The sequence below is a fragment of the Cinclus cinclus genome, chromosome 10, assembly GCF_963662255.1.
Source record: "Cinclus cinclus chromosome 10, bCinCin1.1, whole genome shotgun sequence".
Lineage (NCBI taxonomy): Eukaryota > Metazoa > Chordata > Aves > Passeriformes > Cinclidae > Cinclus > Cinclus cinclus.
This window is the reverse complement of record NC_085055.1, coordinates 6,857,194-6,869,311: the sequence shown is the minus strand read 5'-3', so window position 1 is coordinate 6,869,311 and position 12,118 is coordinate 6,857,194. Positions and strand designations below refer to the sequence as shown.

The 12,118-nt window shown below is 45.8% G+C and overlaps 2 protein-coding genes across 11 annotated transcripts in view; one reads left to right on the top strand and one right to left on the bottom strand.

Annotated features, from left to right (window-relative positions):
• PIK3CA (phosphatidylinositol-4,5-bisphosphate 3-kinase catalytic subunit alpha) overlaps positions 1–2,880 on the bottom strand; it is a 43,997-nt gene extending 41,117 nt beyond the window's left edge. Inside the window, exon 1 of the mRNA XM_062499433.1 lies at positions 2,856–2,880. The gene's annotated coding sequence lies outside the window, so the exon portion shown is untranslated. The remainder of the gene's footprint in view (positions 1–2,855) is intronic.
• Positions 1–12,118, top strand: part of ZMAT3 (zinc finger matrin-type 3) — a 37,365-nt gene that overhangs the window by 8,369 nt on the left and 16,878 nt on the right. For 8 of the 10 annotated variants that reach the window (XR_009933474.1, XM_062499443.1, XM_062499442.1 and 5 more), the window contains 3 exons: positions 8,251–8,576; positions 10,099–10,218; positions 11,948–12,114. Coding sequence is in view for 9 of the 10 variants with exons in the window: in XM_062499443.1 (XP_062355427.1) it covers positions 8,307–8,576; positions 10,099–10,218; positions 11,948–12,114 (557 nt within the window). In the remaining variant the exon portion in view is untranslated. Of the gene's footprint in view, positions 1–3,954; positions 4,916–8,250; positions 8,577–10,098; positions 10,219–11,947; positions 12,115–12,118 lie in introns of those variants that run through there. The other 2 variants (XM_062499445.1, XM_062499444.1) reach the window with 2 other exon arrangements.

Here is a 12,118-nt window from a genome sequence, read left to right as displayed (position 1 = left end):
TCAGTGGGGAGAATTTACTAGGTCTCACATATTTTTCAGTAATTACAAACCCGTAAGTAGTAAGACAAAGCTTAGTTTTATAATGGCATTTGAAGACTAAACTAGAAAGATGAGTTTCACAATACTATTTTTGTCCAGTTATAAATACCAAACCAGTTTCTGCATCAGTATTGAAGTTAAAGTATCTTAGCTTCCCCTCACCCAAACACAACAATCCTCAAATGTCCTATTACCTACAGTCTTTGTTAACCTTCATTAATATACTCAACTAGGCAAAGCAAAGCTACATGATACCAATCTAGAGCTGGTATTATTTCTTGTGTGATTTGGAACTAATGTATCATCATCCCAATTTCCTCTCCCCCATAACAGGCAAACAAAAGCAATAGCAACAATCTTCCATTTGGAAATGGATATTTGCAAGGTGTTCAGGGTATTCCTGAAACCCAGAGAATCTGCACCAGCAATCTGAAAGATTACATAATGAGTTGATGTTTTATGTACAAAACATAAGAAAGCAGTTTTTGCAGAGTGCATGTCAGCCTTAGGCTTGCTGTCTAGTCATTTATAGACAGTTTTAACTCAGAAAGAAATCAAGGTTATTATTAAGATGATTATCAAGGTTGTTCCAAGTTGTATTACACAGGAGCAAGCCATTAAAAAGCACACCACATACACTAAAATCTGAGAATCTGTGGATCAGGAAGTCCATTCCTTATGCCACAACACCCTTTAAAGGTGTGTGTGCTTTTCTTCCAATAACTGGAAACCTCTTGTGAGGTTACTTACTTTGGTTTGTGAGACAGGGTGAGAAAATTAATTAGTTTTGTGAGAAAGCATGAACTCCTTGCTGGCTGCAGAAAATCATATTCTAAAGCTTTGAGCAACTTTTAAGATCAGAATTATCCAGGAAAAACTATCCCCCATTTGCTCACAGAAAGCAGGAATAGCCTGATTATCAGAGAAACAGTGAACTAAGTATTGAACCACTTTATGACTTCCAATAAAAGCACAATTGCTTTGTAAACAAATCAGCTACACCCCCTTTCCCAAAGAACACTCCAGAAAGAAGAAAAAAAAGAAAGAAAGAAAACAAAACAAAAAAAAAAAAAAAAAAAACCACCAAAAAAACAAAAAAAACCCCCACCTCTCAGAGCCATCATTCAGGCAGTAAATGCAACAAACAAACAGAATAAACTTGTTATTGATACAGAATACCAATTTGGAGCAGCCAATTAAAACACTTTGGCATGGGTTTGCACTGGGATTTGCCTGTCCTGAAAAAACACGAAACCTGTCTCCAGGTTGCTAAGAATGGCACCAACTTAACACCTAGGAAATGCAGGGCATCTCACCAGTCAAATTCCAATTGCAGCTCTCGAGCTGCTGCATTTATTGTCCTAATGAAAAAGTGGAGTATTTCATGGATCCCACAGGAATTCCGTGGTTCTCATAAATTCCTCTGTGAACACTGTGAGCTTGGTTGATGTGTGGTTTCTCTACATTGGCTAAAATAGGCTTCTAAATAAGTAACAACTCTGAAAGGAGATTTCCAATGCTGTTCTTTGAGAATAAAGTTAATTATTGTGAAGCTTTAAGTTCACGTGGGGCTTTATTTTAGAATACCTTATCCAGTCAGTTCCTCATAGCAGACACACTATTAAATCCCATCGTCCTGAGTACTGGAATATTCCTAGGAACTAACAAAGTTTACACACAAGAAGTGGATTTTGATTATTACAGTGCATTACAGAATTGCAGCATAGAAGCAACAAGTATGAGTACATCTCTGTAAAGTAACTGTGAGGTGGAAGAAACTAAAGAATTAGTCAGATCATGATGGGAAAGTTTCTAACTTTATCCAGTGTGATAAATTTGAATGCCTGGTATATAGCTCAAAGCAGGGATGTGAAGGTACAAATAACTAACAGAACAGAACAGATTTTTTTATATTAAGTTATAAAATATCTAGACTCAGAACTCAAGTTACCACTCCTTTTTAAGTCTGCTGCAGAATTAAATTAAAAAAGCATTATATTCCCTACTGTCTACTTTTAAAGTATATATGCTTGCCTCCTGTTTGTTCTGAACAGGCACTGCTTAGTCAAAAAGAAAAGAAATACAGACAAAAAATATAAACATTAGAGACATATCCATAACAGAAGCTATAGAAGTAATTGGCCTGATACCTTAATATATTAAGGAATAGTGAAAACAGCCACAAATCCCCCAAAGAAAAACAGACAGTGTTAGTTTGGCCAAAGTTTTGCCAACACAGAGTCTACCAGAAAACACAAAAATACCGGCAAGAATCAGCAATTTCATATTTAACATGAGTACAAACCGATCTCTGGGCAGCATAAAATTGGAAAGGTTTTGCAGGTAGCAGGGACGAGAAACTGCTACTGCCAGCGAGCGCATCTGGAAGCAGGAGCTTGAGTACCAGGATCCACACAAACACAGACACAAACACAGACACACAAACACACACACACACACAAACACACACACACACACAAACAGCCATCGGGAGAGGCTCTGCTCCCAGCGGCATCACCCAGCCCCATCCCCAGCACCGCCGGAGCACATCCACAGAAACAGCTCCACTCCAGGGGTGGAGGCACCCACACTGGAAAACAACAAGCCGCTATTCTTCCTCTCGCGGGTCACGTCCCTGTGAGCACCCCGAGCGCGGGATGCGGCGGGGCAGCTCTCCCGGCCGAGCGCAGCCCCACGGCTCCTCAGCCCCGCGCTGCCGCCGGAGCCCTCACCCCGGGCGAGCGGCGCTCCGGGAGCGGCCCCTCACGACCCCGGGAGCGGCCCCTCACGATCCCCGCCGCGCCCGCCTCACTCACCCGCCCGCCGCGGCCGCCCCGGGCCGCGCCCGCCGCCTCCCGCCGCTGCGGCCGCCCCGCTCGCCTCGGCCGGTGCCTGTGCCCCGGGCGCGGGCGGCAGCGGCGCCGGCAGCCGCTCCCCGACAGCCACCGCCTCCCGCACGGGAATAACAGGAAGGGAGCGGGGCTGACCCCGGATGGAGAAGGCACCGCCCGCCGGAACGGGAACCGCGGCGGGGGGAGGCGGGCGAGCCGGCCGTGGCGGGCAGCGGGCCGGGGAAGCGGGGTGTGCTGCGGTATCCAGGGCTCGTCCTGCCCCGCTTGTTGCCCTAAGCTGTCGCTGACACCCCCGTGCCCTGCACATCGTGACCCAGTCTTGGCCCTTTTCCCGCTTGGATCCCAGGTTTCTTTACAGCCAGCTGCCACTGGCATCAAGTCTGCGTACCGGAGTCCGGTGATTTGTTGAAAGAGTGGCCCGCCGAGCGAATGCCCGTACAAATTAGAAGTCGAAGAGCATTGTAAATACACGCTCCCAAGTGGTGTGGGTTTTCAGGGTGTGAAATGAGAGCGCCGAGCTGGGTGAGAGCCAACAAGATGCAACAAGTGAGGGTGGCACTGAGGTGGTGACAGGGAGGACGACAGGGATAAGCTGGGTTATTAATTCTTAAGGCGTTTTTTTGGCAAAACAGTCTATTGTCAAGGGATATTTAGCCTTTCAACAAGAGAGATGGCATAAGCAAGTTTTGGAGCCAGGTGTGAACATGTGAGGGCGTTCGGTGAATTCTCCTCCTTGGACTGGTTCTCCAGCTGCAGGGCCTAGCATGGGACCATATTCACAGCCGTGGCCCGGCTGAGATGCAGCTGGTGCCGCAGGAGGTGGGAGCACAGCCGTGCGGGGCATGGCAGAACACACCCAGCAAACAGGGCAGAGCAGGCTCCGAGAGCATTCCTGCTGCTGAGCTGCCCCTTTGCTGCTTCTGCTCCACATCGCCACGGCTCCCTGTCCCAACCTGCAGCATCGCTCCCAAAGGGAACCTGCAAGAGAGGGACCTGTGACAAGGGCATGTAGTGAGAGGACAAGGGGGAATGGCTTTAAACTGACAGATGACAGATCTAGATCAGATGTTAGGGAGAAATTCTTGACTATGAGGGTGGGGAGGCCCTGGCACAAGTTGCCCAGAGAAGCTGTGGCTGCCCCATCCCTGGAATTGTTCAAGGCCAGGTTGAACGGGCATGGAGCAGCCTGGGCTAGTGGAAGGTGTTCCTGCACATGGCAGGGGAGTTGGAACGAGATGAGGTGTAAGGGGCCTTCCAACCCATGAATCTGATAAATGGATTTAAAAAAAAAAAATCTAACAAAAATTAGTAACAATCAGTGTGTCTAACCAGCGGATTGCCAAGTGGGTTGGCTGATGACTACTGTAAAATCTGGGTGATGGTTTCAGCCTGCAGTGACTTTTCAACACTTTCGTGTTCTAACAAAAGGGAAGAAAAATCAACAGAAACTCCATATGCTTTGAAACAGGGTGGCCCAACCAAGCGGGTGAGGCCTTGGTGGCTCGAGGGGAAATCATTACTCATTTTGGCTACGAGCAGCATGAATAAGATGTTTATATATGCAAATCAGGTTGATTGTAATGTCGGCTGTGCGGAAAAAAAATAAGATAATTATATTAAAAAAAAAAAAAAAGAAAGAAAAAAAGACTAAAGACTGCCCTTTTGCAGAACCACAGGTCAGGACTGAGCACTACTCGAAGCAGCTCCAGGAGCGTGTTTTGCCCGGCGATGCCCGGGAGCGCGTTGGTGCGGGGCTCGGAGCGGCGGCCCCGCCCCGCCCCGGCCCGGCCCGCCCCCGGCCGCCGTCACTTCCCGCAGCTGAGAGCGAGCCCGAGCCCGGGCCCGGCCCTGCTCCGCTCCGCTCCGCGGTAGGTGCGGGGTGTGCGCGGGGGTCTGGCGGGGCCGGGGCGGTGCCGAGCCTCTCGGGAGATGCGGATGCCTGTCCCTGCCTCTCGGCTGTGCTCTGTGCCTTCCCGGAATGGTGCGGCGGTGCCGTGAGGCTGCGGTGACTCCCATGCAGTAAGGTAGCGGGGCTTGTTTCTTTCAATTGCTCTCCGTTCCCAAGACTGCGAGGCAAGCGGCTTTGCGGGAATGCCTGCGAGGAGTCGGGATTTACACCCTGGTTTCTGATACCCCCGCTGACGTAAGGGGTGATTCTGAGTTGCTAAATGTGTATCCTCGTCAGGGGAGGGTCAGAGCACCTTAAGGTCGAGCTGTGCATGATGTGTGTGTGTTTGGTGTTGCCTTCAATCCCCGCAGCGTTACAAAACAACCTGCCTTTCAGGGTGAAGGGTGTAGGCCCGGTCTGTGGCCAAAGGAAACTTCCTGGCACGGTTACATTAAGGGATGTCCATGTGTTGATAGACGAGTGAACTTGAGAAGAAACGCTTCCCGTCTTGAAAATAAAGCAGTGAAACTCACAGATTGTTCACCATTTTTACAGCTCTGTTATATTCATCAGCTGCATTTACAAAACAATTCTGGGGGGAACACATGGATTTCTCACTGTGGTTTATTCTTTTCACCAAGGAAAGTCAAGCCATGCCTTCCCCAGCCTTAGACCTGAGGACGGACCAGCACGTTTCCCAGCACTGTGCTGTGGCCAGCTGGGGAGGTTGCTCCCCTTTAGGTGGGCATTTCCAGGCTGTGGTACTCGGGGCTGGAGGCTGGGTCTCCTCCTTCAGTGCTGCCTTTGCGATGCCCCAAATGAAAGGAGGGAGAAGGGCTCTGCCCCCTTTCATCCACTCAAGGACAGCTGGAATGGGATGGAAGTGTATCCTGGTATGCTGAGCTCTGAGAGGTGCTGTCTTGTGGCAGAACAGCTCCTCAGCTCACCCTGGAGAGCTGCAGGTCCTTACCCTGCCCTGGGCTGTGCTGCCTGGGGTCCCTGGTGATGGAGGTGCCTTGTTCCTTTGCTGTGTTGTAAGGTAAAGATTTTATAGCTGCCCGTGTGAAGGGAAAGGAGGCGTTAAAAATGTTCTTTTTCCCCTCCTGGGCAGAGTAGCTGTAACAACCAGCAGTGGAGGATTAAAGGGACCTGTAAAGTGATTTTTTTTGCTTATAAATAATACCAATAAGAGAGAAATGAGCATAACTTGAGCAATTTCAGTGATTAAAGATCACTGTCAGAGGAAAACCAGAATTATATATATTGCATAAGCTGAATCAAGAAGTCTTACTATTGAAATTGCTCGTGCAGCATTAATTTTATCTTCAGACAACTGCTTACTTTAGCAGACAGTAAATGACCTTACGGTTAAAGATTTTCTAAGACTATTACTTATACCTTCCCCCCTGTAGATATAGATCCTGTAAGTGTTGTGTCCTCTTGCATATGACAAATCCCATTTGTGACAGTTGCAAGAAAATGTGATGCAACAAACGCTCATGCAAAATTGAGCAGATAAATCTCAGTTGCCATTTACTGTACATCTCTTTATGTTGCTCTGTGAAGTATTTGGCTATAATTTACTCTCATTTTAAGGTAAGAGGCCCTTTATACTCGTGTAACAAAACTGTGGAATTAGCTGGCATGCTTACCTGCTTGCATAGTTGATTTAAACTGCCTTGATAGGCTTGCGTTATGATGTATTTTACCAACATGAATATGAACTTGTTCCATCTGTAGTCCCACAGAAATTAATTAGACTGTCTACAGAGTACTAGTTGAGGAAAATAAAGATGATAAAGTTGCCTTCTCTTCTGTTTAACCGGGGTAATGTGCTGAAAATAGGAGAGGGGTTAGGTAACACTACAGAATTTACACTGCTGATGGATGATTTGCAGCACCATTCCTGTGTGTCCTCTTCCTTCTTTGTGGTGAATTCCTGCTCTGAAATTTTACAGAGCCTTGGTGGTGGAGGAATAATATAAACATGAAAACTCATGGTGGCTCTGTTACTGCCTTAAAACATTGTCCCCAAACCAGTGCATACTGCCCCCCTTTTTTTTAAAATAATTTAAATTTTTTTCCTTAGCTGTAGTTATTAGCAATAAGTGAACTGCCTCAAGTCTTGTATTAGAGTAAGTTTGGGTTTGAGATAAACATTTCAGAAATGTTTTTTTTTGTCACTTGAATGCTTTAGTTCTATTCATTAATTTATGTTTTATTTTTCCTAATAGAACATAGATCTCTCTGGGAAGAGAGATCCAAAGATAATACAGTACTTAAAACTGAAGGCATCAACTGGGATTTTCTATCACTTGAGTGTATTTATTTTAAGCTAATTTTGACAGGTTTAAAAAATCCCAGAAGTTATCCTAGATAAATGTTATCTGCTTCTTCAGGTTCCTAAATGCCTTTGAAGTCCCTATTTTCAAGAGCAACTCGGGAACAAAATTCCTTGGTGGCATTTCTTTTACTTTTCCCTAATTTCCCACAAGTGCTGTTTTAAAATACAGATGTGTCTCGTTATTTGCTTAAACAAATGAGCAAAGCCCAGAGTATAAACATGGTTGGTACCAATGCAGCCCTAGCTGGGAATGAACTGCAAAGGCCAAGATAATGCTTTTCTTGATCCCAGTGTGGCACTGAACAGGATTTGTTATGATAAGAAGCTAATAAGACATTAACAAAAGTAGCTGTGCCTTAATTCATAATGCGACTTCTCTGTATTATTCTAGGGATGTTCATCTGGACTGTAGATGTGGTTTATAAACTTTAATTAAATAAATCTCTCAGAACCTCTTGTTGGAAATGTAGAGCTAGTTCTAATAACTTGAATTAACTGAGAAATAATTGAATAAAGGTTAATATGAGATAAGCTCTCCATGTTGCAGAAGAAGATGTAGCTTTAAATGTTGCACTGGTTGTAGTTAGTAATGGAAATGTGAAAAATAGCTCAAGGTCGTTCAAGAAGACCATGGGAGAGAGCGCTTGGGAACTGACTGTACAACAAGGTGTGCTCCAGCTCATTCCCACTCTTTTGTTGACTTACTGGGGAGAAGCTTTTCCTCAGGAAAGTCTTCGTGAGTATTTGAGGATTGATTTGTTTATTTATTTTGTATCAACCTATATACAATAAAGCTGCTTTGAAGTATTTGTAAATGTTCATGGCAGTAGTCCACTGTAATATTTGTTGAGGTCTTGGAGTTGTCAGGTGCTATGGGTGTTACGAATCTTCACTGGCCAGGAGGGTGCCAGAGGACCCACTTCTTACACAAATATCTTGTAATCTGGCCCTGGTTGTCTGGGATGTTGCTGTTCCCGTGGGTGGTAAAGTGTTGCAAACTGACTGTATCCTGCTTGGCAGTTTGAAAAGGCATGAAGTAGAGGCAATGGAGTTACAGGAATTGCCCCTGCATCCTTCATGTTCCTGTTCTTGTTGCTTATTTCAGCATTTGTGTCTTTCTTGTCTAGATCTGAAGAAGACTCCTCCTCCTTCAGCAGTAGTATGCCCATAGTCTTCCTGGCCAATGATTCTTCTACAGCAAGCAGGACTTCTTCCTCATCCTGAGAAGCCTTCATCCCTTCCTATGTCAGTGGCTACAAGGCCAAGAGCCAGCTCACCACTGTCCCCACCAAAGTCTCTCGGACTGGGGCCTTCCTTTCATCACACACAAGAAGAGGAACTTGCCAAGGTGGTGGAGCAGGACCCTATGCTGGAGGAACTATGTAAGCCCCTGTGCTGTAAGCTTTGCAATGTCACTCTGAATTCATCCCAGCAAGCCCAGGCTCATTACCAGGTAAGGAGAGGAGCAGGAGGCTCAGCTTTTGGGGCTGCTGCATCTGCAGCTTGTGGAGACATTCTCATGCCAGCATGAGCACTGCCAGCAGTGTTGCTGTGGTAGCACAGAGGGAAGTGTGGGCTAATGCAGGAGGACTCACTCAGCTTCTAGAGGGGGTTTTGAGTGCTGCACACCAGCAGCAGCATTCATGTTGCTCATCTGGAGCTACCTCTGCACCACTTCATGGACTGAAACTGCTCTGTAGCAATATCTTCACTCTACTTGGATTTTGCTGGTTGTCCAGACATGCTGCAGTGCTTTCATTTAAGGTGTTGTTAGTAGAACTTTTTGCAAAACCTCTGTCCTTGGGGACAGAGAAGTGGTGATAAGATGGCATGGGTCAAAAAGCAGACACTTACGGTTTTTCCTTTGTTTTATGCAACCTGTATTTCACATCTACCCTAGTTTAGTAAAATTGACCTTCTGATTCCAGACATGATTTTGTGAAGCCTGGACAGGTGTTTTCTGTTAGATCCAGCTGTGCCATTAGGAAGGGGGCTGCTGCCATGTGTTTGTCAGGGTCTCCTTTCTGAAGCTAAGCATAGCATTGATCTGGTGGGGCCTTTTATGTAAACACTCTCATCAGCTGGATTGGTTCAGATCAAATTTATTTTATTTGAGCTGATCTTGCTGACTTATCTGAAATAGGAAAAGGACTCGTTGCATATGCTTCTTGCTGAGAGATTGAACATGTCAGTCTTGCATTACCCCATTTTACTACACCTTCTCTGCCTAGGGCTGTGTTTGCATGAGTATTGGAGATAGTGACTTTCTCCACCAGTGAATGCAAAACAATGGTTATCCATAACCTCAGGACATCAGACCCAGATTTGAGATTTGCTATTGGCCCCGAAAAAGTAGTATTTTGCTATTGAAGGGGTAGGTTGGATTGGTTACACTTTTAACATCTCATTTCTGCAGAATTTCTGCCATGAGTGGACAGAAGTGAACTTGTACATAACTTGCATTTGCCTTACTCTGCATCCACAATGCATATACATAATCTCATGTTGTTCTATCAGGTTTTCAAAACACCAGAAACAACCATGGTCTGTGTTTTCCAAGAGAAAATAAAATATGAAGTGGATTTTTGTGTTCAGTCTTACGTTTTAACTCAAGCTTGCAGTCTCATGAAATCTGTGTGTGTGTTCAGGCTTATCAAAAACTGCAAAGCAGTTGATAGTCTTAAAACACAAAATACTGCTTTTAAGTGAAATGGAAACAGACTGAGAAACTAATTGTAAACTTATTGAGAAAATGAGCTGAAGATGAGTCCCAGTCATTCTACGTGTTGAGTATTTTGGAGAAAGGGAGGAGTGTCTGCATCTCTTAAATTCAGAGCTGTTATTTTCTGAGTGACAGCTCCTCTACCTGAGCTGCCACCTTCATGGGCACTTTCTCATTTCAGTCTCTGGATCCTTTGTCTTTCAGAGTAAGATGCTATTACTAGGACAGTGATTATTCTGGGTTATCTTTGCAGGGTAAAAACCACAGTAAGAAACTCCGGAATTACTATGCTGCCAACAGCTGTCCAGCACCTGCCAGGATGAGTAATTCTGTTGAGCCTGCCCCACCTCAGGTTGTCTCTCTTCCAACTCAGGTAAGGCATGGGAAGGGGACTGAGATCATGCTTGCTTGTCACCTAACCCCCAGTAAAGAGAACCAGATCTCAGGCTTTGAGGATTACCACAAGAGTTGGGAAAGAATTTTCCTTGTGATGGCACAGGATGGTGGAAATGGCCTGTTGTGAGCTGTTTGCTTGCCTTTGAAGACGCAGATATTGATCTGCCTTTGCAGCACAATGTTGGACTTCAAATGTTCTGTTTCTGCCTGGCAAATACTTTGATTCCTAAGTAAGCCCGATGTGCTGCTGATTGTAGCTGTTTAAGGGCAGGTATAAAACAGCATTGCTGGAATTGGATTTGGATGTGAGGGTGTGGCATCTGCTCTGCACAATCATCCATCCCTCTGTTGTGTGAGGGAAGCCTACATGGAAAAAGTGCTTTAGTGCTCCTACACCCATTGCCCAGGGCTGTTAGCTAATTCTTCTTTTGTTGCACCTTTGGAAGTGCTCATTCCTGTGTGCAGAATGAATGGATTGTTCCCTCAGTGATCCAGATTAATTCTGTTTTGGGCATATTAGAGGCAAAAGAGATGTTTTTTGCGATCTCCTTCTAGAATTCATCCCTTGGGTTTGTCATGAGATGTGACAGCTAACCTGGCTTTTGCCTGTGGCTGTGCAGGGAAGCACAGCTGGGCCCCAGGGATTGAAGCTGTGCCTGTCAGTCCCCACAGTGTAAGCTAGTGTTGTGTGTAGGGAAGCAGAGACCATTTGCAGAGTGGCAGATTGTTCCTGACCAGAGGGAGCCACCAGAGGGAGACTTGGCCCCGTGTAAATTTGCTTTGCAGCTCAGGGATGTGAGCAGGGATGGGGTGGGGTCTGGCCCGGGCTGCAGGGATGTGGCTGCTGTACCTGCCAGGGTATCTGGTGGTGTGTTTTTTAATGGAGGAAACGGCCCGTGGCAATAAAAATACAACTCTGGGACCACGTGAGGGTTCACACTGTAAGCCAGGAGTCAGAATTGTATGTCTGTAGGTTTGAGCAGTATCAAAGGAAATGTGAAGGAATGTTGGCTTGTCAAGTGCTGCAGTGACACGGCTGCATGAATCACTGCTGCTGCCCTGTTTACAAAACACTTTTCCCTGGATGTTACATGCTGAGGAGGCTTGGTTCCTGCCTGGATCACTGTATGTGGTTTGACTCCACAGACAAGGTGTCCTTCATATAGCAGGAGCTACTTATGTGAGACTGGGTCCTTCCTTTGAAGTTTGGATCCAGGTGTCCTCCTGCCTGAAGGTTAAGGATCAGAGGTTTGGCAGCTTTGCTACTGTATTTTTTGGATTTTTTTTTTTCCTCTTGCTGTGGTCAGGGTGCTGTGGAGAGATCAGGTGGACTGTAAATAGGACAGAGAAGCACCTCTACCTCTTTCTCAGTGTGAAAGTCACTGTTGATCAGCTCCCAGCAGTTAGGAGGAGTTAAATCCTGTGACATAAACAAGCCTCTCTGGCTATTGCAGAGCTATTTGTTCAGGTTGCTTTTCTCTCCACCTTAGACCAGGAATTTGCAGGCTGTCCTGGAGGCTGAGGCAGCAACAATTAATTTGTTGTAAGAACACTTTGGGGAGAACTTGTCCTAATCCATGGGCTTTAATTCCTGCTTCTCTCCTTCCATCTGATGAAGATGGCAGTGGTCTCAGTCCCTGTGATTGAAATATTTCAGTGATTTAACCTTCCTGTGTTTCACATGCTGTCTCTCCCTTTGCTACTAGATGGGATCCAGTAAACCAGGTGGCAGAGTGATCTTGGCTACAGAGAATGATTACTGCAAGCTTTGTGATGCCTCATTTAGTTCTCCGGCTGTGGCACAGGCTCACTACCAAGGGAAAAATCACGCCAAGCGGCTGCGTCTTGCAGAGGCACAGAATAACTCATTCTCGTAG